Source organism: Buteo buteo, chromosome 23 (assembly GCF_964188355.1).
Source record: "Buteo buteo chromosome 23, bButBut1.hap1.1, whole genome shotgun sequence".
NCBI lineage: Eukaryota > Metazoa > Chordata > Aves > Accipitriformes > Accipitridae > Buteo > Buteo buteo.
Genome location: NC_134193.1, coordinates 11,212,566 through 11,234,633, shown reverse-complemented (window position 1 = coordinate 11,234,633; position 22,068 = coordinate 11,212,566). Strand labels below are relative to the sequence as shown.

General features: G+C 61.9%; 3 protein-coding genes across 3 annotated transcripts; 2 read left to right on the top strand and 1 right to left on the bottom strand.

Annotated features, from left to right (window-relative positions):
* On the top strand, positions 1-1,485 carry PHPT1 (phosphohistidine phosphatase 1). The gene is made up of 3 exons (XM_075054851.1): positions 1-171; positions 465-589; positions 1,070-1,485. Exons 1-3 carry the CDS (start codon positions 18-20, stop codon positions 1,160-1,162), a joined length of 372 nt encoding a protein of 123 aa, XP_074910952.1. The 5' UTR covers positions 1-17; the 3' UTR covers positions 1,163-1,485.
* A 3,396-nt stretch (positions 1,486-4,881) lies between these two features.
* On the top strand, positions 4,882-16,058 carry MAMDC4 (MAM domain containing 4). Its single transcript, XM_075054755.1, is given in 28 exon segments — positions 4,882-5,016; positions 5,667-5,780; positions 5,927-6,100; positions 6,316-6,441; positions 6,720-6,865; positions 7,008-7,092; positions 7,333-7,461; positions 7,739-7,885; positions 8,084-8,178; positions 8,480-8,638; positions 9,258-9,342; positions 9,762-9,911; positions 10,384-10,515; positions 10,824-10,954; positions 11,057-11,385; positions 11,387-11,553; positions 11,791-11,925; positions 12,040-12,170; positions 12,244-12,460; positions 12,815-12,952; positions 13,075-13,196; positions 13,330-13,420; positions 13,716-13,862; positions 14,164-14,298; positions 14,576-14,703; positions 14,798-14,912; positions 15,040-15,215; positions 15,796-16,058. Coding segments are annotated over 28 exon segments (3,792 nt in total). The 5' UTR covers positions 4,882-4,976; the 3' UTR covers positions 15,844-16,058.
* A 1,268-nt stretch (positions 16,059-17,326) lies between these two features.
* On the bottom strand, positions 17,327-20,961 carry EDF1 (endothelial differentiation related factor 1). The gene is made up of 5 exons (XM_075055589.1): positions 20,803-20,961; positions 20,578-20,629; positions 19,177-19,337; positions 18,452-18,545; positions 17,327-17,889 (listed from the first exon to the last, which is right to left on the bottom strand). The coding sequence occupies exons 1-5, from the start codon at positions 20,878-20,880 to the stop codon at positions 17,828-17,830; spliced, it is 447 nt and encodes a 148-aa protein (XP_074911690.1). The 5' UTR covers positions 20,881-20,961; the 3' UTR covers positions 17,327-17,827.
* Positions 20,962-22,068: the final 1,107 nt, after the last annotated feature.

The following is a 22,068-nucleotide window of genomic DNA, read 5'->3' as shown; positions in this document are numbered from 1 at the left end:
GCGGCGGGGCGGGCGCGATGATGGCGGCGGCGGCGGCGGAGACGCTGTCGCGGGTGGCGGACGTGGAGATCGACGGCAGCGGCGTCTTCAAGTACGTGCTGGTGCGCGTGCGCGCGGCCGGCGGGCCCGGGAAGGACGTCGTGCGCGGCCACGGCTGGGCCGAGTACCACGGTGAGGGGCGCGGGGCGCCGGCACCGCCGGCCGGGCTCGGGGCTGGGGGGGGGCGGCGGCGGCGGGATCGCCGGTGGGGCTGCGCGTGGGGCTCCGTCCCGCCCACCTGTGGGCCCGAGGGTACGGAGGGAAGCGGCCCCCTCCACGGGCCCCGGCAGCCGGCGAGGGGCTGCCCCGGGGCGGGGCGGGGGAGGGGGCGTCCGTGGGCGGTGGCTCAGGCGGGAGTTCCCGGTGCTCTGGCACGGCCCCTCCGGTCGCCTTCCCCGCCGCCCCACGGCTCCCTTCCCCCGCAGCCGACATCTACGAGCAGACGGCGCGGGAACTGGCGCAGCAGGGCCTGGGCTGCGAGTGTCTGGGGGGCGGCCGGCTCTCCCACCGCCCCGAGGAGAGGAAGATCCACGTCTACGGGTACTCGGTGGTAAGCGGGGCGCCGGGGGGGCGGCGGGGAGGGGAGGGCACACCCACTCGTGGACGCGGCTTCTCCCTCCCGACGGCGGCACGGGTGCCTGTGCGGGTCCCGCTGCTCGTGGCCGAACTGGCACCGCGTCCCCTCGGGAGCAGGAGGGCAGAGCTGGGGCTGCCCATGTCCCCTCGGCATCCCCCGGAATGCCCCGAGGAGGGTATCGGTGATGCCGGTGCAGGTTTTGCCAGCTTCGGCATGGCACCGGCCCCCGGCCTGGGTGCCGTGCTGTCTGGCAGCCGGAGCCAGGCTGAGCTGCCCGTGGTCTGTGTGATCGGAGCTGATCGGTCTTTCACAGACACGGGCTCAGCGGTGTCCTCCACAGCCAGGGGCTGCTGCTGGAGCCTCTGGTTGTGGTGAGCCACCCCAGGGCTTCGCCGAGCTCTCCCGTAGGAGGTAACCATGGCCTCTGCTTTGGGACCCTTTCTCCTCTGCCAGGGCTTTGGGCGAGCGGACCACTCCGTGACTACAGAGAAGCTGAAAGCCGAGTATCCGGACTACGAGATCACCTGGGCAGATGAAGGCTACTGACTCGCTCTAGCCGGGCAGCGGCATTGACGCCAGCCTGGAGCTGGTGCGGCCAGATCCGGCATCGGGGTGAGGGCAGCAGGCTCCCTGTGCTCAGCAGCGCTCTGGGCTCTCCTGTTTTTTCTTTGTGTTGAACTCGCCTGTTCTTCTCCACTGTCACTGGACTTCCCACATGCCGTGGGTGATGCCCACCTCCCCAGCACAGCGCAGCAATGCCTCGGTGAAGCCAGTGGGTGCTCTGCCCTCGCCTCCCAGGTAGCAAGGGGGTTTGTCCACGTGTGTATGTGAGAATTAAACACGTTGGGGAGCGCAGCTGCTTGCGTGGTCATGTGTTCATGGCTCAGCTTGCTCCTTACTCTGGGTCTGGGTTTTACCCCCTTACAGCAAGAGTGACTCCCTGGTTTTCCAGCCCCTCGTGGGGGGCCTGACCCCGGAGCTGGCAGGGTCTGGGGTGGGGACAGCAGAACGTGTGTCAGGATTAGCCTTGGGAAGGGCTGAGGCAGGAGAGGAGAAAGCAATGGGTCCCCACGCCTGACGGAGGGAGGGATCACCCTCATCTCCTGCTGGGAAGGAGCCGAGCTGCCTGGGAGCATGGTTTGGAAGAACATGCCCTTTCCCATGCCAGCAGGTCGTCACACCTTGAGGCAGAGTATCCTTCAGCCCTCTGGACAGCCAGGACTGGCTCCTGTCCCTCAGTATTTCCCAGGGAGACTTTCTGCTTGCACTTCTAGTGAGGAGCAGGGTGAGGAGACTGGGAAAGGCTGCTGGAGCCATCAGTGGCAGGAGAGCTTGAGAGAGACGTGCAGGTCACGTTGGCCGGGTGGATTGCTCTTTTGCCATTCCATACAAGGTTGGGGCTGGAGGAACCTCACCTCCCCCCTGGTCCCAGCCCCGTTTCACTTGTCAGGCTGCGATCCTGTGTGCTCCCAGCTCCTGTCTGCCCACTTTGCCTGCTGCTGCCTCCCTGCCTTCCTTTCTTGCCATCAGGGATGCGGGTTACCTAGATAGGAGATGGTTCCTCTGTGCCCAGAGCCATGCAGCGTTATCATGACCTGCTGAAGCTCAGACCCTGTGCCTGGTGTTCTGCCCCAAACTCAAAAGGTAGGTCATGATGGATGGGGAAGAGCTTCATGGGCCAGGCTGGGGGTACAGGGCCCACTGCCCAGCTGGTAGCTCAGGGCTGGAGCTGTGTCTCCTGCAGAGGATGGTACCCACCAGCCTTGCAAGCTGGTGGAGGGGGAAGAAAGCTGGGGGCTGAGCCCATGTGCCCAGGACATGCACAAGGTTGCACTGGGCCCACTCGAGAAAAACAGCTCCGCTGTGCCTAGACCTTTACCACCTTCAAGGATTTGATCATCTCCCCTGTGCTGGGGTGAATATCACCCAACAGTCACGCGTGCACTGGACACTGGTGGCTGTTAGGTGGGGGCTGAGTGCCTTGCATTGGTCGCACGGAGGAGCGCAGCTTCCCTTCAAGTCACTGAATCGCAGAGCTTGGAGGCATCTCTGGAGATGTGCAGTCCATCCCCCTGCCCCAGCAGGGCCAGCTCCAGCAGGTTGCTCAGGGCTGTGCCCAGGTGGGTTTGGGGCATCTCCACAGATGCAGACCCCACAGCAGCCTGGGCACCTGGCTCTGGTTTTGACGACCCTCACAGGAAAAAAGGTTTTTCTTAAGATTAAGTGGTGGTTCATGTTCTTGCTTTGTTCTCCTTGTCTCTTGTCCCTTCATGGGGCACTCACTGCTCAGAAGAAGCTGGCTCCTTCCCTCCGCTCCTTCCTGTCAGGTCTTCATAGACATGGGTGACATCTCTGTGCCTTCTCTCCTCCAGACTGAGCAGCTCCAGCTCCCTCAGCCTTTCCTCGTGGGAAGTCTAGTCCCTTCATCGTCACGGCCCCTAGCTAGATCTGTGCCAATATGCCCACGTCTCTTGTACTGGGCGCCCAGCATCCATCCCGCTGTGTCTCCACAGTGCAGAGGGGAAGGATCAGACCTGCTGGAGATGCTCTGTCTATGGCACCCAGGAGGCCAGTGGCTGCTTTGCCAGAGGCTGCGGTGCTGGCTTGTGGTCAGCTTGGTGCCTGCCAGGTTTCCAGGCAGCAGGGGAAGGGCAGGGCTCCTGCCTGCAGGTGCTGCCAGCCCCAGGGTGCCCAGGCTGGGAGGGTGCTGGGTTTCTGGCCTCCACCGGTCCTGGCACACGCTGGGGGAAGGAGCTGAACCCTGCGTTTTACTGCCCTGATGCAATCACGCTGCAATCTGCTGTCCAAGGCCATCGGCTAGGAGGGGAGAAAACTCTGTGCTCAGCCTTCAGCAACAGGGGCCCAGGGGCCTGTCTCCAGGCACAGGGGCTGCTGGCAGCAGAGGCAGGAGGGCTCCCCTGGGGCAGTGCCAGCCCCCATGAGCCCTGGCAGCAGCTTACCCTGCCCAGGTGGGGAAACTGAGGCAGGGGCAGTGGTTGCCATCACCAGGCAGCTCCAGTGGTGCCATGCGGGGCTCTGGCTGCCGAGCCATGCTCCTTCCAGGCTGTGAACAGCCCTTCCTGGGGCTCTGCTGGGGTTGTTCTGTCCCAGGAGTGACCTGGTTGTGGCCCTAGAGCTGTCCACCTTTGCCCTGTGGCAGTTATGAGCTGGGTGCTGAGATGCTTCTGCCAGCTGGAGCAGTGCAGGCAGGGGTGAGGGCTGGCTCCTGCTGATGACGCCTCTGGGTCCCCAGGGCCAGGGGCTGCCTGCTGGGGCTGGGGAAGAGCGCAAGGGCTGAAGAGAGACTGTCGAGAGCCTGGTGAAGGAATACTGCAGGCAGCCTGCCAGGCTCCGTGCTGGCCTGGGCACCCTCCCAAGGCAGCTGCTGCACAGACTGCATGTGGCAGCGGGAACAGAGGGCTGCCAAGCTGATCCGCCCAGACTGGGCAAGCTGGGAACCCCCTCCTCCCTACCATCTGCATGTCCCTGGGGACTGCCCTGCCGGGTTGCTGGGGCTGGGGTGCACTGGAGCCCCAGCTTTTGGCAAGGACAGCTCAGGTGAGTGCTGGGACAGGCTGCTCCTCCCGCCTGCCTGCCTCCTCTCCCGGCCTGTCCCAAGTCTCCAGAGAGCCAGAGTTTTGTTCTGAATTCAAAGCCCCAAAATTTTTATGGCTAAACCCCCCAACTCCTAAGGATCCCTGCCTGCTGCAACTCAGCATTGCCTGGGTGCATCATGACCCATTTATACCTTTCCTGCCTTGGGTTCACTCCTTGCATTCCATTCCCACAGCTGCCCTCCCTGGCCAGGGTACACCCCACTGCCAGCCTGTGCCTTGCACCCAAAGACTGTGCCCTGCAGCCAGAGGGTCTCCCGCTGCTCTTTATTCTCAGGGGTGCCAGCTTCTCTCCCGGGGCTGGCAGCATTGCCAGCTCGTCAGGAAGAAGTAGCCTTTTCCCTCTCGGAGCTGCTGTGTGCCACTGGGCTGTGCTAGCTGGCCCCATCCCAGTCAGAGCAGCATCCAGCATCTTGTCCTGGTTGGAAAAGGGGGGCTGAAGATGGGGCGTTTGGTGGGGAAGAGCAGCCAAAGGTCTCCTGGGGATGCACAGCTGCCTGCTCACCACCTGTGATGCTGGCAGTGGTGCTACGCAGCAGGACCACAGGTGACCTGTCCCAGCCTGGTGAACCGCCTCACCATAAACCCTGCTGCCGGGGCTGGGAAGCAGATAACGGCGGGGCTGAAGTCCAATGAGGCAGGTCCCCGGGAGCAGATTCCAGCCCTGGGCTCACGGTGTGGCGTCCCTTGGCGGCCCTGTGCCTCTCCCGGCTCCATTTTACTGTTGCTGCAGCCTGGAGGTTGAGATGGCCGGGCCGGTGGTGCTCACCCTCCTGCTGCTGCTGGGTGAGCTCTCTGCTGATATGGGGGTCACACTGCGGGGAAGGAAGGGGTTCCGTCCCTCCCTGGTGGGGGCTGCCATGGGGATCGCTGCTTCCCCCAGCTCTGGGGGAGGGGGGGGGGGGTGTGTGAGCTGTTCTGGGGGGGGGGCTGGGGCAGGTACAGCCCAGCAAAACAGTCTTTGAGCTCCGCTAGCAAAGATCAGCCCCGGATTCCCCAGGGCAAGCTAGTGCCAGAGCCACCATCGCCGATGGCTTTGCTGAGCATGGGAAGGAAAATGCCCAAACTTTCCTGTTTCCCCCAAAACAAAGGCTGAGACTCGGAGCAGGAGTGTGATATATCAGGCTGGAGGGTCAGTGCCCCAGCCCTGCCAGGCTCTGGCACCCCAAGGGTGTGCAGGAGCTGGGCTGGCAGTGGGAGATGGCAAAGCAGGAGATGTGGGAGTTGTGGGGTGTCAGGGCAGCGGTGGGGGGTCCCATGCAAGGGACAATGCCAAAGGACGATGCCACTGAGAGCTCAGCACTTCCCCCAGCAGGGTCCCAAACTGGGGAGACCAGACAATTGTCACCTGCAGGACACATGTGCCCTCGGTCACCTGCCACGGGCACCGTGTCCAGATCCTCGCGGTCTTTTCAGCTCCGTTGTCTCTCCCATAGCTGGGACCATCCTCCCCAGTGGGTCCATGGTTGTCAACAGCTGCAGGAGTGCGGCCGAGCAGCTCTGCAATTTCATCTGTGACTGCAGCGACTGCTCTGATGAGAATCAGTGTGGTGGGTACCTGGCCCCCCCAGCCCTGCAGCCCCACTCCCAGGCCCTGCCCCTGGGGCGAGAGCAGGTGATGGAGCTGGGGGCCTTGTGGGTGCAGGTCCCCAGGGTGGAGGCAGCCTGCCCTGACACCCCATCCACCCACCCTCAGGGTACCTGCGGGGCTCGGCGGTGCTGGGCACCCCCTTCACCTGTGATTTTGAAGAAGGCGACTGTGGCTGGCAGGATGTGAGCACCTCGGCTTACAGATGGGTGCGGGGCCGGGCCAGCCTGACCACATGGGGCACAGGGCCCCACTCAGACCACACCATGGGCACCGACTTGGGTAAGTGGGGGCTGCTCAGCTGGTGAGTGGGGTCCAGGCACCCATAGCACCGCACCTCTGCGTCATGGGTACCCTGAAGCCAGGGTGCCAGGACACCCATCCTTGTAGGGTGCAGGGGATGGAGCAGACCCATGGTGGGGCAGGAGCGGTGCTGGCCGCAGCTCTGGTGCCATCCCATGGGGCTGCAGCCCCTGCTCTGCTCTCTGCCCTCCCAGGGTGGTTCATGGTGACCGTGTCCCCCCCAGCAAAGACCATGGCCACAGCCTGGCTAAGGTCACCAGTGATGCAGGAAGCAGCTGCCACGTGCGAGATCAGGGCCTGGTACCACCTCTCAGGAAGCGGTGAGGGTGCCCATGATGGGCACGGACGGGCCTCGGGGTACCAGGCATGGGGAAGTGATGATGGGGGGCAGTGGGGAGGGATGGGGCCATCTGCCCCCATGGCAGGGACAGAGCCACCGGCACCTCAACATGGGTCCTTGCCATCCTGCTCGCCTCTTCCATGCTCCGCAAGCAGAGCTGGCAGGACCCAGGGGTCCCGGCTCTTGTCCCCAGAGCTGGTGGGGCACAGTTCGTCCCTGTGCTCAGTGCCAAGGGCCATGTTTTGGGGCTCCCCGCAGGGCTTAACCAAACGGAGCGGCCGCTGCTACGCTTGGCCATGGCATACAGGGATGAGGTGGTGGGGCTGTGGCAGAGCCCCGAGCGTGGAGGCGAGGGCTGGCACCAGCTGGTCGCCTACCCAGGCCGGATCGCAGAGCGGTTCCAGGTGAGACAGGGCAGTGTCGGTACCTGGGCATCATCCTCACAAGCTGGGGCCAGAGGAGCCAGGTGATGCACCAGGAGCCGAGGATGCCCTGGCAGCTCAGGCAGATGCTCAGCTCATGCTATCCTCATCCTTTCATCGGCAGCTCATCTTCTCCCTGACACAACTGCCCACGTGCTGGGCAGAGCTGGCGCTCGATGACATCATCTTCAGGAACTGCGGCTTGCAGGGTGAGTCCCGCATCTGCTGGGATGAGAAGTGAGCAGGGATCCCTGGGGGAATTGGTTTGGGCTTTGCACCCCAGGGGAGCTCTCCCGCTGCCCGCTGTTTCTTGCCCTGGCCAGAGCGTGGGGCAGGCAGTGAAAGTCTGTCCCTCGAGCAACACCAGGGAAGGGTGTGAGGGGAGCCCAGCATGTGCTGGCATCCCTGCGGGGCCAGCCATTTGCTGACGGCGTGTCCCACCACCCCAGAGCCCAGGCAGCAGGTCTGTGGGGCGGAGGAGAACCGCTGCAGCCGGGGCTTCTGCCTGGCACAACACCGCTTCTGTGATGGCACCGATGACTGTGGAGACGGATCGGACGAGGATGCAACGTGGTGCAGTGAGCATCCCTGGCCCTGGGGAGGGGTCCTGCCCACCAGTCTGCTGACCGCACAGACGGGCTAAGGGTCTGCCCTGGTGGGGGAAAGCCAGGCCATGGGGCTGGCAGGGGTTACCCCAGCTCTGTCGCACGGCTGTGCAATTGGAGGGGCAAAATCACCCCAAGGGTTTTGCGGAGGAGTGGCATCAGCCCAGCCCATTGCAGGGACCTCCCTGTTGGGGGGAGGGCTGGGACCCCCCAGTCCCTGGGTCAATCTGCTCTGCCTCCCTCCCTGCAGAGTCCTTCACCCTCTGCTCCTTTGAGCAAAATCTCTGCAGCTGGGAGGTGGAGGTTGGGCAGCCGGCATGGGAGAGAAACACGAGCCTGAACCTGGGGACCGCATATGGTATCCCAACCCGGGACCACAGCAATAACAGCAGGGCAGGTACGTGGCTGGGCACTGGCACCCCAGAGGAGTCCCACAGCAGGTCCCTGGGATATCACTGGCCCTGGGGAAGACATACCATCCGGCCCTGGGGCAACACGCACCTGGGCTTGGCTTAAGGCTGTGCTGGGAAAACAGTGTCTTGCACCTGCATGCCCGACCTGGCGCCGCTCAGCCCCTTCCTGACATCTCCTGCAGGTTTTTTCCTCCACGTGGGCAGCACCTCAGCCACAGGGGCCAGCAGCCCGGCCCGGCTCAGCAGTCCCACTTTCCAGGCCACCAACTCCTGCTCCGTGAGTCACAGCCAGGACCCTGTGTCACAGACCGTGTGGGCATGGTGGTGGTGGGGCACAGGGTCCCCAGCTGTGGGGACACCTGCATGGGGCTGGGGCTGCAGTTGGCCCTTTGCTGGGGATAAGCGGTGGGTTTTTGAGGGTGGTTTGCTTGCAACTGTGGTGCCTGTTGGAAGGTCTGAGCTCCTCCAGCCCCACCTTTGTGAGCATCCCGTGAGGCAGCAGCCATGCCATGGGGTGCAGGGGGGCTGCATGCCCCTGCCCTGGGGCTTCAGGGCTCTCTCCCCACCCCCATCCCCAGCTCGTGCTGTACTGCCACCTCCATGGCTCGGCCACCAGCAGCCTCAGCATCTTCTACGTGACCAACTCCACCAAGCACCTGGTGAGGGAGAGGACAGGGGACCTGGGCAGCTGCTGGGTCCGGGAGAGAGTGGACTTCAACACAACAGAGAGCTTCAAGGTGGGCTGGTGCCATGCTGGGGCAGGCTGACCTGCCTGCGGGGCAAGGGGCATAGGGCCACCCCCAGTATGCACCCATGGGATCAGGGTTGAACTTGGAACTGGACACCAGAGCTGAGCCTCTGGTGCTGGCATGTGCCACCCTTGTGTCCCTATGCCCACATTTCCAAATCCCCCTACCAGTCCACCCAGCCCAGGGACTACACCACTGGAAAGCATGGGGGTGGGGTGTCTTCAGCCATCCCATGTCACCCCATGCCTTCCCACTGTCCTGTCCCCCATGGCCACCCACACAACCCAACCCCCTGCCAGCTGGCCCTGCAGGGCACCCTAACACCCGCCCCGGGCAGCCACAGGCCATGGCTGTGTGCAGGGGCAACACCATCACCCCAAGCCCACTGTGGCCCTGCCAGCCCACCTCGTGCACCCCTTCTAGCTGCAGCATTGCCCCTGCTCCCACCAAGCCCCTTCCTGGGGGAAGTGCATGTCAACCGATCACAGGTGCTGGGTTCCCCCCATCCTGCAGCTCCCCAGTGTCCCCCCACCCAGCACCACTGCCCGGCCCCTCCATATCGTGCAAAACCCCATGTTGATGTTGCTGACATGGTGCTTCCCTGCAGGTGCTGATCGAGGGGGTGACCGGCAGCATGGGGACTGTGGCCATCGATGACCTGATCCTGTCTCCGGGCTGCGTACAGGAGCAAGGTGAGACGGAGGGCAGCCATCCCCCACCCCTGCTCCAATGTGGGCAGTGGTCCCCAGGTGTCTGTGCCCATGGCACCATCCCTAAAGGACCCGCCGCAGGGTCTGCCCATCCCTCTGCTCATCATGGTGACCATCCTGGGTGCAGAATGGCAAGCACTTGCCCTGGGGCCCACAACCTGGGTTGCCACTCCCTACACCAAAACCTCCTGCCTGAGCCAAGTCACACAGGCAGTTCTCACCAACCCCCTTGGTCCCCTTTGTCTGGTGGCAGGCGGCAGGGCAGGGCAGGGATGGACTGGGGGAAATGGAGAGCCAGGGAGATGCTCAGGGACAGGGCACTGCGGCTTGAAGGGGTGATGCTGATGATGCTGCCTGGCCCTCTCACCACCACTCTCCATCCCGGGGTGTTTCGCCATCAGAGAAGCCTTTGAGCACACTGCTGAACCAGACGGGTGCCAGACCCTGCGCAGCTGAGGAGGTGGCCTGCGACAGCGGGGGCTGCATCGCCACAGAGCTGGCCTGCGACTTCGCCGAGACGTGTGCCGATGGCTCCGACGAGAAGCGCTGCGGTGAGAGCCACAGGCAGGCACCGGGCACCCCGGTAGCCAGGAGGTGGAGGGGACACAGGCATGCCTTGGCTGGCACGGCCGGGGGATGCGGGTGCCTGCGCAGCCCCCGGGAAGCACGGTGGCCCGGCAGGGCTGAGCCTGAGCTTTTGCAGGAGCAACCACCTTCGAGGAGGGGGCTGGGGGCTGGCACGATGTCAGTGTGGGGCAGCTGCGTTGGGGTGTGCAGAGGGCCACTGAGCCTGCCGATACCGTCCTCGTAGGTGAGGCTGTTCCCACCACCGAGACAATGGTCTGTGGTCCCCAGCGCCATGGGAGCTCCCAGGGTGCAGGGACCTCTGCTCCCGCCTGGCTGGGGTGGATGGGTGCCACTGCAACATGGGTGGCGGTGATGCCTGGGCAGGGTGCTGGGCTGGGGGTGCTGCCAGGGATGTGGGGCCCCTGCCCCAACCTCTCAGGGTATTTCCATGCCCAGGGGCTTTCCTGGCCCTCCAGGCAGGAGAAGGACAGATGGTGGCTGCTGCGAGGGCACGCACACCGCTGCTGGGCCCCTCCGGCCCCGCCTGTGCCATGGAGATGAGCTACCACATCCACAGCAGCCCCCAAGGTAACCCCCCTGTCCAGCCCCGGGGTGCCCTGCCTGCTCCCTGCCTCCCCCCCCCCAGTCATCCCTGGGGTGCCCTGCCCGCTCCCTGACCCACCCTGGCACAGGGCAGAGCCCCCCATGCCTGCCTGCCTTTGCTGCCTCTCCCAGCCCCACTCTGCCCCGTTACACTGTCCTGGAGCCAGGGTGTCCCTGTCCCCACCTCTGTCCCCTGTGACTGTGGGCTGTGTGGGTGCAGGGGCCACAGGGGGCTCCAGCAGGCAGCCAGGGGCTGCTGGTGTCTGCAGACCCTGCACCGCTTCTCGTGCCAGGCTTCCTCACCATCAGTGTAGTGGATCATGCCACTGGCACCACCCACCTGGCCTGGCACATGCAGGGGCACAGCGGCACAGCCGGGGGACATGTCCATGTCCCACTGGGAGAAAGGACCCGACCCTTCCAGGTGCGCCCAGGGGCACAGGGACCAGCCTGGTTGGCTGCTGGGAGGGCAGTACCAGTGCTGCCAGGCACCCTGGGCTCACTGCCACCGCCACGCTGCCCCCAGGTCGAGCTGCTGGGGCTGGTGGATCTGCAAGACTCGGCAAGCGCCGCGATTGATAACGTGACATTTGTGCAGTGCCACCTTGACACGGTGCCGCCTGAGGCCACAGGTATGGCCAGCGGCGCGTGGGCAGGGAGGACGGCCATGGGCAGGAGGGGACCCTGGCCCCCCTGCCCGCAGAGATGGATAATGCTCCCATGGGGGCTGCCTGGTGACTGTCACCCTGTCCCCAGCCCAGGGACAGGACCATGGTGCAGAAGTCCTAGGGCCAGGGCTGAGCATGAATCCAGTCCCAGGACACCTGCATGGGGTGAACCTGGGGAGTGGGGAAGGGGGGGTGCCTTATCCCCACTCCCTCACTACTGTCACCTCTCTCCGGCCAGCGCTGTCCTGCAACTTCGAGAGGGGCATGTGTGGCTGGTACCAGGATCAGTCCAGTGACTTCAAATGGGTCCATGGCAGAGGGCAAGGGCAGGGCTCCGACCACACTACTGGCTTGGGTAAGGGGCTGCCTCCTCTCCTGGGGACCCTGGGCAGCCCAGGGCACCCTGCAGCCTCTTGTCCCAAGGGCTGAGATGTGCCCTGCACTCCAAGCAGCTCCATGCCCTCAGGGTGAGCTCGGCTGGGGCAGCCCGCGGGCACCCGGATCCAGGACTGGGGTGTGGGTGATGCGGGCACAGCTCGGAGCACCCATCCATGTCCGTGTCCCCTCCACCCTGGCTGTCCCCGACACTCAGGCTACTTCATGGCTGTGGACCCCACCGCGCCGTGGAGCCGTGGGCAGAAGGCACAGCTTGTCACCTACCGCCAGGAGCCCATTGCCACCCCACACTGCCTCTCCTTCTGGTACCGCCTGGCCGGCCCGCAGATTGGTATGCAGCCCCATGGCATCCTCCTGGGGATGCCCCAGCTGGGCTCTGCTCCCCTGGGGATAGCGGGGTCCCCAAGGGGTGCAGGATGGCTGCCTGAGGCTACCCTCTGCCCAGGCACCCTAAACCTCAAGCTGCAGATGGAGGGAGTGGAGGAGACGGTGCTATGGACCCGACGGGGGACCCAGGGCAGTGTTTGGCACCGGGGATGGGCAACGCTGCCTGCCACGGGCCAGCGGCAATACCGGGTGAGGACCGGGTCCCCACCGTGCCATCAGGCGCCGGCAGGATGCAGGGCTGACACAGCTCTCTTGGTGGCAGGTGGCCTTCGAGGCTCTGCGGGATGGGTTCCTGGGGGACATGGCACTGGACGACCTGGCACTGACAGCAGGGCCCTGCGGGGCTGAGCTCTCCTGCTCCTTCGAGGCGGATGCCTGCGGGCTGGTAGCCAGTGGGCAGCGCACCTGGCTGCGGCAGAGCAACGGCACTGGCACCACTGCCGGCCCCCAGGCTGACCACACCACTGGCACTGCCACAGGTACCAGGGCCGTGGCTTCCTGGGGCTCTGGGGGAGCCCTGCTGCCTGCCCTGGGTGTCCTGCCTGCCCTGAGTGCCATTCCAGTCCTCCATGCCAGCCCTGCCTACCTGCCCGCCCTATATCCTGCTTGCCTTCCCTGCCCTGCCCATCTGCCTTGAGTCCTGCCTGCCCTGCCCAGGATGTGCAGAGGGCACTACTGTACATGGCTCCCCAACCCTGGGGCTTCCCCAAACCCAGAGTTTCCAAGCCCCAGGACTCCCCAACCTGGGGGGGATCCCTAGCCCCCGTGGTCCCCTGGTGCTCCCCCCAGCAGGGCTGGGCAGGGGTCACGGCACAGGGGCTTCTCTCCCCCAGGCCATTATATGGTGGTGAGCACGGGCAGGGACTCCCTGCCTGCGGGGCACGCAGCTGCCCTCACCTCCCAGCCCTACCAGCCCTCTGCGCCTGCCCAGTGCCTGGCCTTCTGGTACCAGCTGAGCGCCAGGACCCCAGGTGAGCACCGCGACCCTCCCTGAGGCCCATAGCGGCGCCTCTGGATGGGGGGTGTGTGTGTGTGTGTGTGTCCCGCATGGCACGGCCCTGGACCCCTGCTCCATGGTGGGTGCCCTGGGCAGGCTTCCTTGGGGTCTTTGTGGAGCAGAGCGGGGTGCGGAGGAAGGTGATGGGCATAAGCACCATGGAGGGGGACGCCTGGCATCGCGGCCACATCACCGTCCAGCCAGATGGGGACTGGCAGGTAAGATGGAGCCGGGTGCCGGGGACCTCTCGGCCAGGAAGGGGACAGGCCGCGGCTAATGAGGGGTGCATGGCAGCTGCCAACCTCAGTTGGCAGGAGCCAACCTCAGTGCCACCCTGCCCACCTCCGGCAGGCAATATTCGAGGCGGTGGGAGCTGGAGGCAATCACGGGTACATCGCGCTGGATGACCTGCATGTGTCGGATGGAGCCTGCCCCGAGCCAGGTGAGAGCCTGTGCCGTGGGGGCACTGTGGACCGGACAGAGGGGGACAGGGCACCCCATGGGGGCACGCAGCTGTGGGGATGGGGACAGTCTGTCCCATCCATCATGGCTCTGCCGTGGCCACTGGGGACCCTACTCCTGCCCTGAGCTTGGCCTGGCCCAAAGCTGGGGGTGGTGGGGAGGGGACTGGGGGCTTCCCCCCCCCCCCCAGATGCCCCATCTCCCACCAGGCTGCACAGAGCAGTGGATGCCTGCAGTACTGGGTGCGTCACAGCCCCCCCCCTCTTTCCTCCCAGCATCCTGTGACTTTGAGCGGGACATGTGCGGCTGGAGCAGCCCCTCAGACCCCCGCCTGCACAGCTTCGCCTGGGGCTGGAAGAGCGGGGTCCCCCTTGCCAAGTACCCCAGCCCTGAGCAGGATCATACCCTGGGCACAAGGAACGGTAGGAAACACCCATCGCTCCCAGGGCACCCTGGCATGGCCAGAGTGAGGAAGAGGAGCTGGGGATGGATGGGGGGACATTCATGGGTGACATCCCGGGCGGGCCTGGCTCCACAGCATCCCTGTCCCCTCCTCACCTGAGAGGGACCACTTGGTCCCAAAAGCAGTGAGGAGCGGGGCTGGGGAGGGGGGGGCGCAATCCTCCAGGCACTGCTCTGGGCATTTTGGGGGGGGGGGGGGCAGGACGCACAGGGTGGGCTGCACAACTGGGGACACCCTGCACTCTGTCCCTGCCCATCCAGGTCACTACGTGCACTTTGACACCAGTGTGCTGGGCCCAGGGGGCACCACTGCCCGGCTGGAGAGCCAGCATCTGCCTGCTACTGCTGACTCCTGCCTGCAGTTCTGGTACCACATGGACATCCCAGAGCACCTCTGTAAGCGCTGCAGGGGCAGGGAGAAGGTGCTGTCCCTGGGGAGGTGTCATGAGCCCATGATAGGAGCGGGGGGCTCAGTCAGGGGCTGAAAACCCCCTCCCCACCAGTGGGACCATGGACACTCTGGTTCAGCTCTGGCCAGGCAGCGGGGATGGCCCATTCCTGCTGGGTGCTGCCATCCCAGCAGAGGATGGTATGTCTGGGAGGGCTTGGAGCTTCTTGGGGGGCCTCCAGACAGCTGTTGATGTCAGGGTGCCTGTTCCCCACCATGTTGCAGCCTGTGGGGAGCTGCGGGTGATGCTGCACAGTGTGGCGGGGCAACGCACAGTGTGGACCATGGTGGGGCACCGGAGCCAGGGCTGGCGGGGCGGTGTGGTGCCTGTGCAGAGCCCCAGCGAGTTCCAGGTGAGCGAGGCCACCCTGGGGTGCAGGGTACCCTCCGGGGGTGCAGGGTGCCCTCCCCGTGCATCACCCCCCGAGATCCTATCTTCCCCTGCAGATCATCTTTGAGGTCACCACACGGAAGTGGCCAATGGAGGGGACGGTGGCGCTGGACGACTTCGTGTACAGCGCCGGGAGGGGCTGCCATTCCAGCCAGGAGGTGCCAGTGGAAGGTGCGGGGCAGGTTCTGGCTGTCAAAAGTTGACCCAGCGCCAGTCGGGGTGCTGGCGCTGAGGCTGGGGCTGGAGCCAGCTCTCCTGGGCAGGGGGTTGAGCCTGGCAGCGTCTCCTCTCCCTGCAGAGAAATCCTCTGGCAGCTTTGTGGCAGAGGTGGTGCTCGGTCTTCTCCTGGCTGTCATCACCCTGGCGCTGGTGGCTGCTGGAGGCTGGTACTGGCTGAAGCGGCGAGGGCTGGTGAGCGGGACGCCAGCGGAGAGCAACACTCCGCAGGGCTTCGACAACATCACTTTTCGAGATGTAAGGACAGGGGTGAAGGGCTTTCCTGCTTGCCCCCAACCGCGCCAAAACAGCATTTTCCTGAAGCTTCAGCAAATCCCGGTGGGCTCCCCCTGAGCCTGCACTCTGCCAACACATCAGGGAGGTGCAAAGGTCTTTGCCTCTTATCTGGTTGCTGGCAAACGAGTGACCCTGGGCTGTAGGACTGACCTAGAAATGCTGCTGCTGCCGTCAGGCAGTCGCTCCAGAAAGAGCTGAGGCTGCGATCCTCCTCTGCAGAGCCCTGCAGGGAGCGGGTTGTGCAAACATTGCTCATCATCTTCAAGCCACCAACTCAAAACCATGACAGGCAGCTTAACCTACAGTTTCCTTTGATGGGTTTGGTGCCACATAGTCCCCAGCAGAGCCACTGGCCCCAGGACTGACCCCAAAAGAGGATATGGGGACCCCCGGGTATGCTGAGGGGTTTGGTTCTTCTGCTGGGGTCATGGTGGGCTGGAACGCACGTTCTCCCCTCTGCAGCCTGGAAGAAGTCCTTGTATTTCAAATTAGACACAGCCTACACTTACTGTAACTGATTCCCGTTCACCTTTCTTTACAGGACAAGGTCATTATATCTCCAGTGCCAAAAGAAGGGGATGAGAATTGAAATAATAAGCCAACAGCCGTAATTGCCTCCTCACACCTGCAAGGCATATGCAGGGCAGAGCATCCCTCCAGCAAGACCTCACACTCCAGCAGCCAGCTCCGGCCCTCAGCATATGACATCAGGGAACTGCCACGGGGGCTCACCCTGGGGCGCCGGCCCTTCGGAGGGACGTGCTGCTCGGGAAAAGCAGTTTTGTCTTTTGTAACATGAACTTTCTGCACCAAGATGTAGTGACATGCCCGTGCTTTGACAAGTGCTGTCAGCAGGAGTTTCTTGCAGCAGCCATCCTCATCTGAACAGGGTCCTGAATGTGGAAGGGGGCAAAGCATGCAGTCCTGGCCCCCCCCCAGGCTGGGCAGATCCATGGTTGCTGCATGGGGCACGAGCCCCTTCCCACATCCAGGATTAAGCACAAGAGCTCCCAGGACACAGAGCCACCATGGGGATGAAGCCCAGTGCTTCTGGCTGGTTTTAGTGGGGGGGTGGGCAGGGGGGTTGGGGAGGGTAGAGAGGTGGCCCGGAGGGCAGGGAGCAGCGTGGGGGCACCACGCAGCACAGCTGAGGGCAGAGAGCAGCTCTGACCCCCCTGTAGCCCACTTACTGCAGGACTGCCCACGCACCTTTCAAGGGCTCTTGATAATTTGTATTTAAATGTCATTGGGAAAAAGAAAAACATTCCTGAGGTGCAGGCTGGGCTCAGGGCCCAGGTGCCCACACCCCCACCCAGGCCACTCTGAGCCCAGGACCCCTCTCTTCCCCCCCCCAACTTTCAAAACTTAATTTAATACTGTGGAACTCCAAAGCAGCCCATGGCCAAACCTGCCACCCAGGTACCACAGCCAACAGACCTGTTCAGCCTCTGCGTGGGTGAACAGGCCATCAGGGATCCTGCTCTCCTCAACCCCCCACGCTGGTCCAGAGGGGATCGGGGCATCCTGCTTTCCCAGTTTGTGACCAAAGCCAAAGCCCATTTTTCCTCTCGCCCTGCTGCAGACAGCTCTCCCTTCAGCTCTGTCCCACTTAGGTTATGCCACAGTCACACTGAGCACCATCCCTACAGCTCCACCGCAGCACTGTCCTGGCAGCGCCCTGCAGGAACGAGCGCCCCAGCAAAGCTGTGCTGGTGGGAGCTGGGTAAGGGCGGAGGAGAGAAGTAAGGAGGGCGCAGGCTTCATACAAATGCCCGACCAAGTGTCTCCACATCCACCTTGCTCTGTAGAACTCCACAGAGACTCTACTCACCTCCGCACAAGATAAAACCACAGCATTGATTTCATCTCTGGGCTGCAAGCCAAAGCTGCAGTCCTCACTGACAGGGAAGGGAGCAGAGCAGCCAGGAAGGCTGTGACAGCCCCGGCCATTACCCCCAACACTCCAGGTAGTCCCATTAATTTATGCTTCCAGAAGGAAGAGGGTGCTGCAGCTCCAGTCACACCCAACCACAACATTTACTGTGGCTGGTAAACACACAGCAACTACCCTGTGCAACTGAAGGGTATCAAACTTTATTATAGATCTCTTTAAAACAGGCTGGAAGGAACAAACAAAAATGTCACTGTGATGCAGTGACTGAGTCATCATTTCAAATGCAGACACTGATCAAGCCCCAACTCTCCCAAATTATTTATATATAATATAACCCACCCATCCCCCAGATTGTTCCAATTAAATGATGACATTTCAGACCACCCCTGTCTTAACATTAGCTGCTTCTAAACACCAAGACGCACATGTTTTCTGGCAAATCAATGCGGTATTTTTGGGGTTTAGTTCCTCAATCTCTGGAAAGGAGGAAGGAAAAACAAAATCAGGAAAATCGCTTCTTTAAGGTTGCCTTTTTACAGCAGGTACAGATTCAGCAGATTTCCCCCCCAAAGCAAGTCTGAAACCCTCTTGTTCAGCTTGGCAATACAAAGACTCTGGTGGTTAAGGAGAACCAGCCAGACGAGATCAGTCTGAACAAACTGATTTCGAGGCTTTGTTGTCATTTCCCTTTGGGGCCGGTTTCCAGCGGTTTTCCAATATCCTTCCCACGCAGTTTAAGGCCTGGAATAAGACAATGGAGACGACCACCATCAGCTGCCATCAACACTCGATCATTCACCCGATAACTATTTCTGCAAATTTTTGCTATAAGGAAGAGAACATCCAAAAGGGGGCAGGGGAACCAGAGTTAGGGAGAATCCTTCTTCAATTTCTAGGAGCACCAGACCAGTTTCAGCCAAAGCTCCAATTCTTCCTAGAAAACAGTATCTGAACCAGCCTAGGAGAGTAACATCAACACTAGTGGCTGCAAGATAACTTTACCAAGTATAATCACACCTTCATGGGTCTCACTGATTTTGAGAGGGACAGCATACAGGGGTGGTCCCCAGGGCATGGTCCTATGCATGAAGATGAAGAACAAAGGAGAACAAGACCTCTGAGTTCTGGTTTCAGTCAGCAGATCCAAGTTTTATCAGAACACAGCTTAATGACACCACACCCACAATAACCTACTGCCAGCAACTGTTCCTGACATGGAAAATGTAAATGTCTTAAACCAAATCATCCCTCCTAGGCACTGAAAACATTGTCATTACTTTTGAAGTCTCCTTTCTTAACTTACCAATGGCTCTTTCAATCTTGCCCATAACCTGATTATTGGGGATTGCTCTTCCTGATTCATAGTCAGCAATAACTTGTGGTTTTTCATTGATTTTCTAAAAAGAGAGGATGCGTCTCAAACACTGGCTCCATACACAGCAAACACTCAGCACCAACCCGCCCCATACTCACACAGATAACAGCCTCTAATTATGCCAGGACTGGAAGACAATGTGCTACTTCCAGGCTTACTCCACCATGACTATATCCTCCCTTCACTATTCCGAGTGTCACAATGACGGTGACACCCATCCTGGACAGACTTCTACTTCCCTCAGCCTCCCAGGAGGAGCAGTAACACTATGTATTGCTGTTCCTTAAGACAGCAGTGAGCTTCTGAACACTGCGTCAGGCCCAGATGGTACAAAAAACCTCACATCAGTGCTGAGTTGATGGGAGGAGAGAGGAAAAAAAAAGCCTACCAGCTCACCAGCTGCAACAACGCTCCATCTCCAAGCAGGTGTTCAAGGGCTACACAGATAAACCCTTAAAACATTTCCTAGATAACTAATGCTGCCTGGAGATCAGACATCAGAGACGTTGCATTCACCAAACTTCCTGCTCATGATACCATCCCACTGCAGCTGCCCATGAGGGGACAGGAAAAGCGTCCACCTTCGCCTCAAGGTGGCTAGACCTGCCTCAGGAGAGCGGGAGCAGAGGCCAGTGGGCCCTGGCCATACTCACTGTGGCCAAGTCCTTCTGTGTCATGCCCTTGCTCTGCCGGCCCTGCTGGATCACTTTGCCCACCTCCAGGGGAACTCTGTCATGGTGTAGCTCTTCTGTTTCTCGGTCGAGCTTGGCTGTGTTCTTTGTAATAAAGTGTTGTTTGTTTTGGCCTGCTGCCCCTATCATTCAAAGCAAGAACAAAAAAAACAAAACCAAAAAAAACCAGCAAGGACAAACAACAAAACAAGGCTCAGAGCTGTGCCAAAAAGTATCAACGTGCTTTTTCTAAGTACTCAGCTGCCCAGGGTCCCAGGGAGCTTTCAAGATTTCAACATGCTAACATCAGCACTGATCGCAACCGGATCCTGCCCGTCAGAGCCCATGTTATCTTAATCCTTTTAATGCTGATGTCTAAACACAGCCATGCAGAGCCCTCCCCTTTCTCTACTTCACATCTGAACTTCACTCCAGATAAGCAAGATCTTGCTGTTGCTTTGGGATTTAACATTCAAACTTCACTCCAGACATGCATGTTTCTGCTACAGTGTGGGAGGGGTTCATATTTGAACTTGAACCGTGTTTGCTCAGGTATGAGGCAGCATCAATAAGTGGCTTTTAATCAATTCTCTGATGCCTTCTATAAGTAAACTCTAACTGTACTTAGCTTTGCTGAAAGCCCGAGGTTCAAAAACATGCTATTTATTTTGTCTCATTTCAGTTAGAGTATTCAAGTCATAGTTTGAATCCTTTCTCTCACATTAGTCTCTGACACTCAGTCTCTTGATAAAGCTGACCAAACCTCGTCGAAGCATCAGTTATTTATTTATTTCAAACCATCATAATCTTATCCCTATGGTGAGAGAACCTGAGAATTTACATTGGACAGGAAACAGGGAATTTGTAAAGAGCAACACCCCAGGAAGATAAGCAGTCACTGAAATCCTTACGCATATGTTGTCAACAAGAGAAATAAGTTTCAAAATTAAGTTTTGCGATCAGGAAAGCTTTCCCGAGCGCTCTTCAGACACCAGCCAGAGCTCACCTCTGGGCAACCAGAAACTCGGAGCCAGCTACAGGTGAGCACTCCCCGCTTCCCCAGGGTGCTGCCCACCCCTCCCCCCCGCTGGGTGCCTGGCCGTTCTCAAGTCTATGCGGCCCCAGTTAGGACGACCTTTGCCTTAGCTGGGGGGTACTGCCTTCTGACCCCATACCCCACCCCACCGCCCCGCCCTTCCAGGCAACCGCCTTCAAGAGCGACACGGTGGGGCGGGCAAGGGGGGCAGGCAGGCCCCGCGTGGGCTGGGAGGGGGGGGCCTTGCACCGCACCGCTGCCAGGGAACCGGCGCCGGGCCGGACCGGGCTCCCCGGGCCTCCCCACCGCCGCCGGCTGTCTGAGGGGCCAAGCAGAGGGATACCCACACTTCTTGGAGGTCTCCACGTCCTCTCCGCGCCGCTGGGCCGCCAGGATCGCCTGGGGAGAGTAAAGGTGCCGAGGTGAGCGCTCCGCTACCTGGAGTCGCCCCCTCAGCATCAGCCGGGCCCTGCCGCAGGCTCGCCCAGGCCTCGGCCGCGCCAGGCCTAGGCCCAGGCCCAGGCCCAGGCCCAGGCCGCTCCCCTGCTCCCCGTCACGAGCCACCCGCTGACCTGCTTGGACTTGGCCTGGGCCGCACTAGGGCCCTTCTTGCGCAGCACCGTGACCGTGTCCCAGTCGCTCTCCGCCATGGCACCGGCACCGACCCCGCCCGCCGCCGCGCGCCTCCGCCCGGGGCCGCGCCCGCCGCTCAGGGGGCAGAGCCCAAGGGCCGCCCCTCCAGAGGCGGGGCCGGCCGCCGTGCCCGCCGATAGGGCGGCGCGCACGCCCTTCAGGAAAGACGGCCTCTCATTAGCGGGGAGAGGCGCGATCGCAGCGGGCGGGGCCTCGGGCTCCTGAGTGGGCTTCGGCATAATAGCGATCCAGGGGTGACGCAGTTGCTCACAATAGGCACAGAAACCCAGCGATCAGCCTCCTCGCTATCCGAATGGCTAGTCCACGCCAGGGTGGAGGCGGGCTGGCACGCGTCTGTGCACTCTGACAGGCTGCTGTCACTGCCAATAACCCGGTGCCCAGAAGGGGACTGGCTTAGTCCTCGGCGCTGTCAGAATGGCTGACCAATAGCCGCGCCCGGCTGAGCAGAGCTGGGCATACTCCGTGGCGGCGGCGGTGGTTCGCGGCGGGCTGCGGTGGCTGCCTCAGCGGCTCCCCGCCGCTCCCCGCCGCTCCCGGCCGCCCGCATCGGTTCCCGGACGCCCCCGGGGCGAGAGGGGGCGGCGTGGGGCCTGCCCCGTGCCTCAGCGCAGGGCGGATTCCCACTCCCCGCGTGCCCGGGGAGGGGGGCTTCCCCTCGGGCCTCTCGCAAGGCGGGGGGCGGCGGGAGTCGCGCTCCCCGGCCCTCGGGTGCCGGTAACCGCTTGGCGGAAAAATTTCCCCGGTTTGTGTCCGTTTCGTGGGAAACCCGCGTAAGGCGGCGGGTGAGGGGAGAGCTGCATCTCGGGGAGGTGGCAGCGTCCCGGCTCCTTCAGCTGGGAGAGAATAAAATCCCTCAGCTCCGTGTCTGAATCACCCGGAAAGTTCTGCAGTAAAGGCGGGAAAACCCCGAGCCGCTGGCTGTCATCATTTCTGGAATCAGGGGCGCGGGAGTTAACGGTCCTCGGTGGTGTCGGTGTTTTTGTGGGTCCTCCTCGCAGCAGCATGCGGGAGGAGCGGCTGGTTCCCAGGTTGCGGGTGATCTGGGCATCGCTTGGACATCGGGCGCCCTTGGGGGGTCACCCCTCCACACAGTCATCCTGCAGCCTCTGTCACTGCGATGCGCTTGGCCCCAGCTGCCCAGGAGACTTGGGAGTGAGCCGTTTTCGGACGTGGCAGCGGAACGT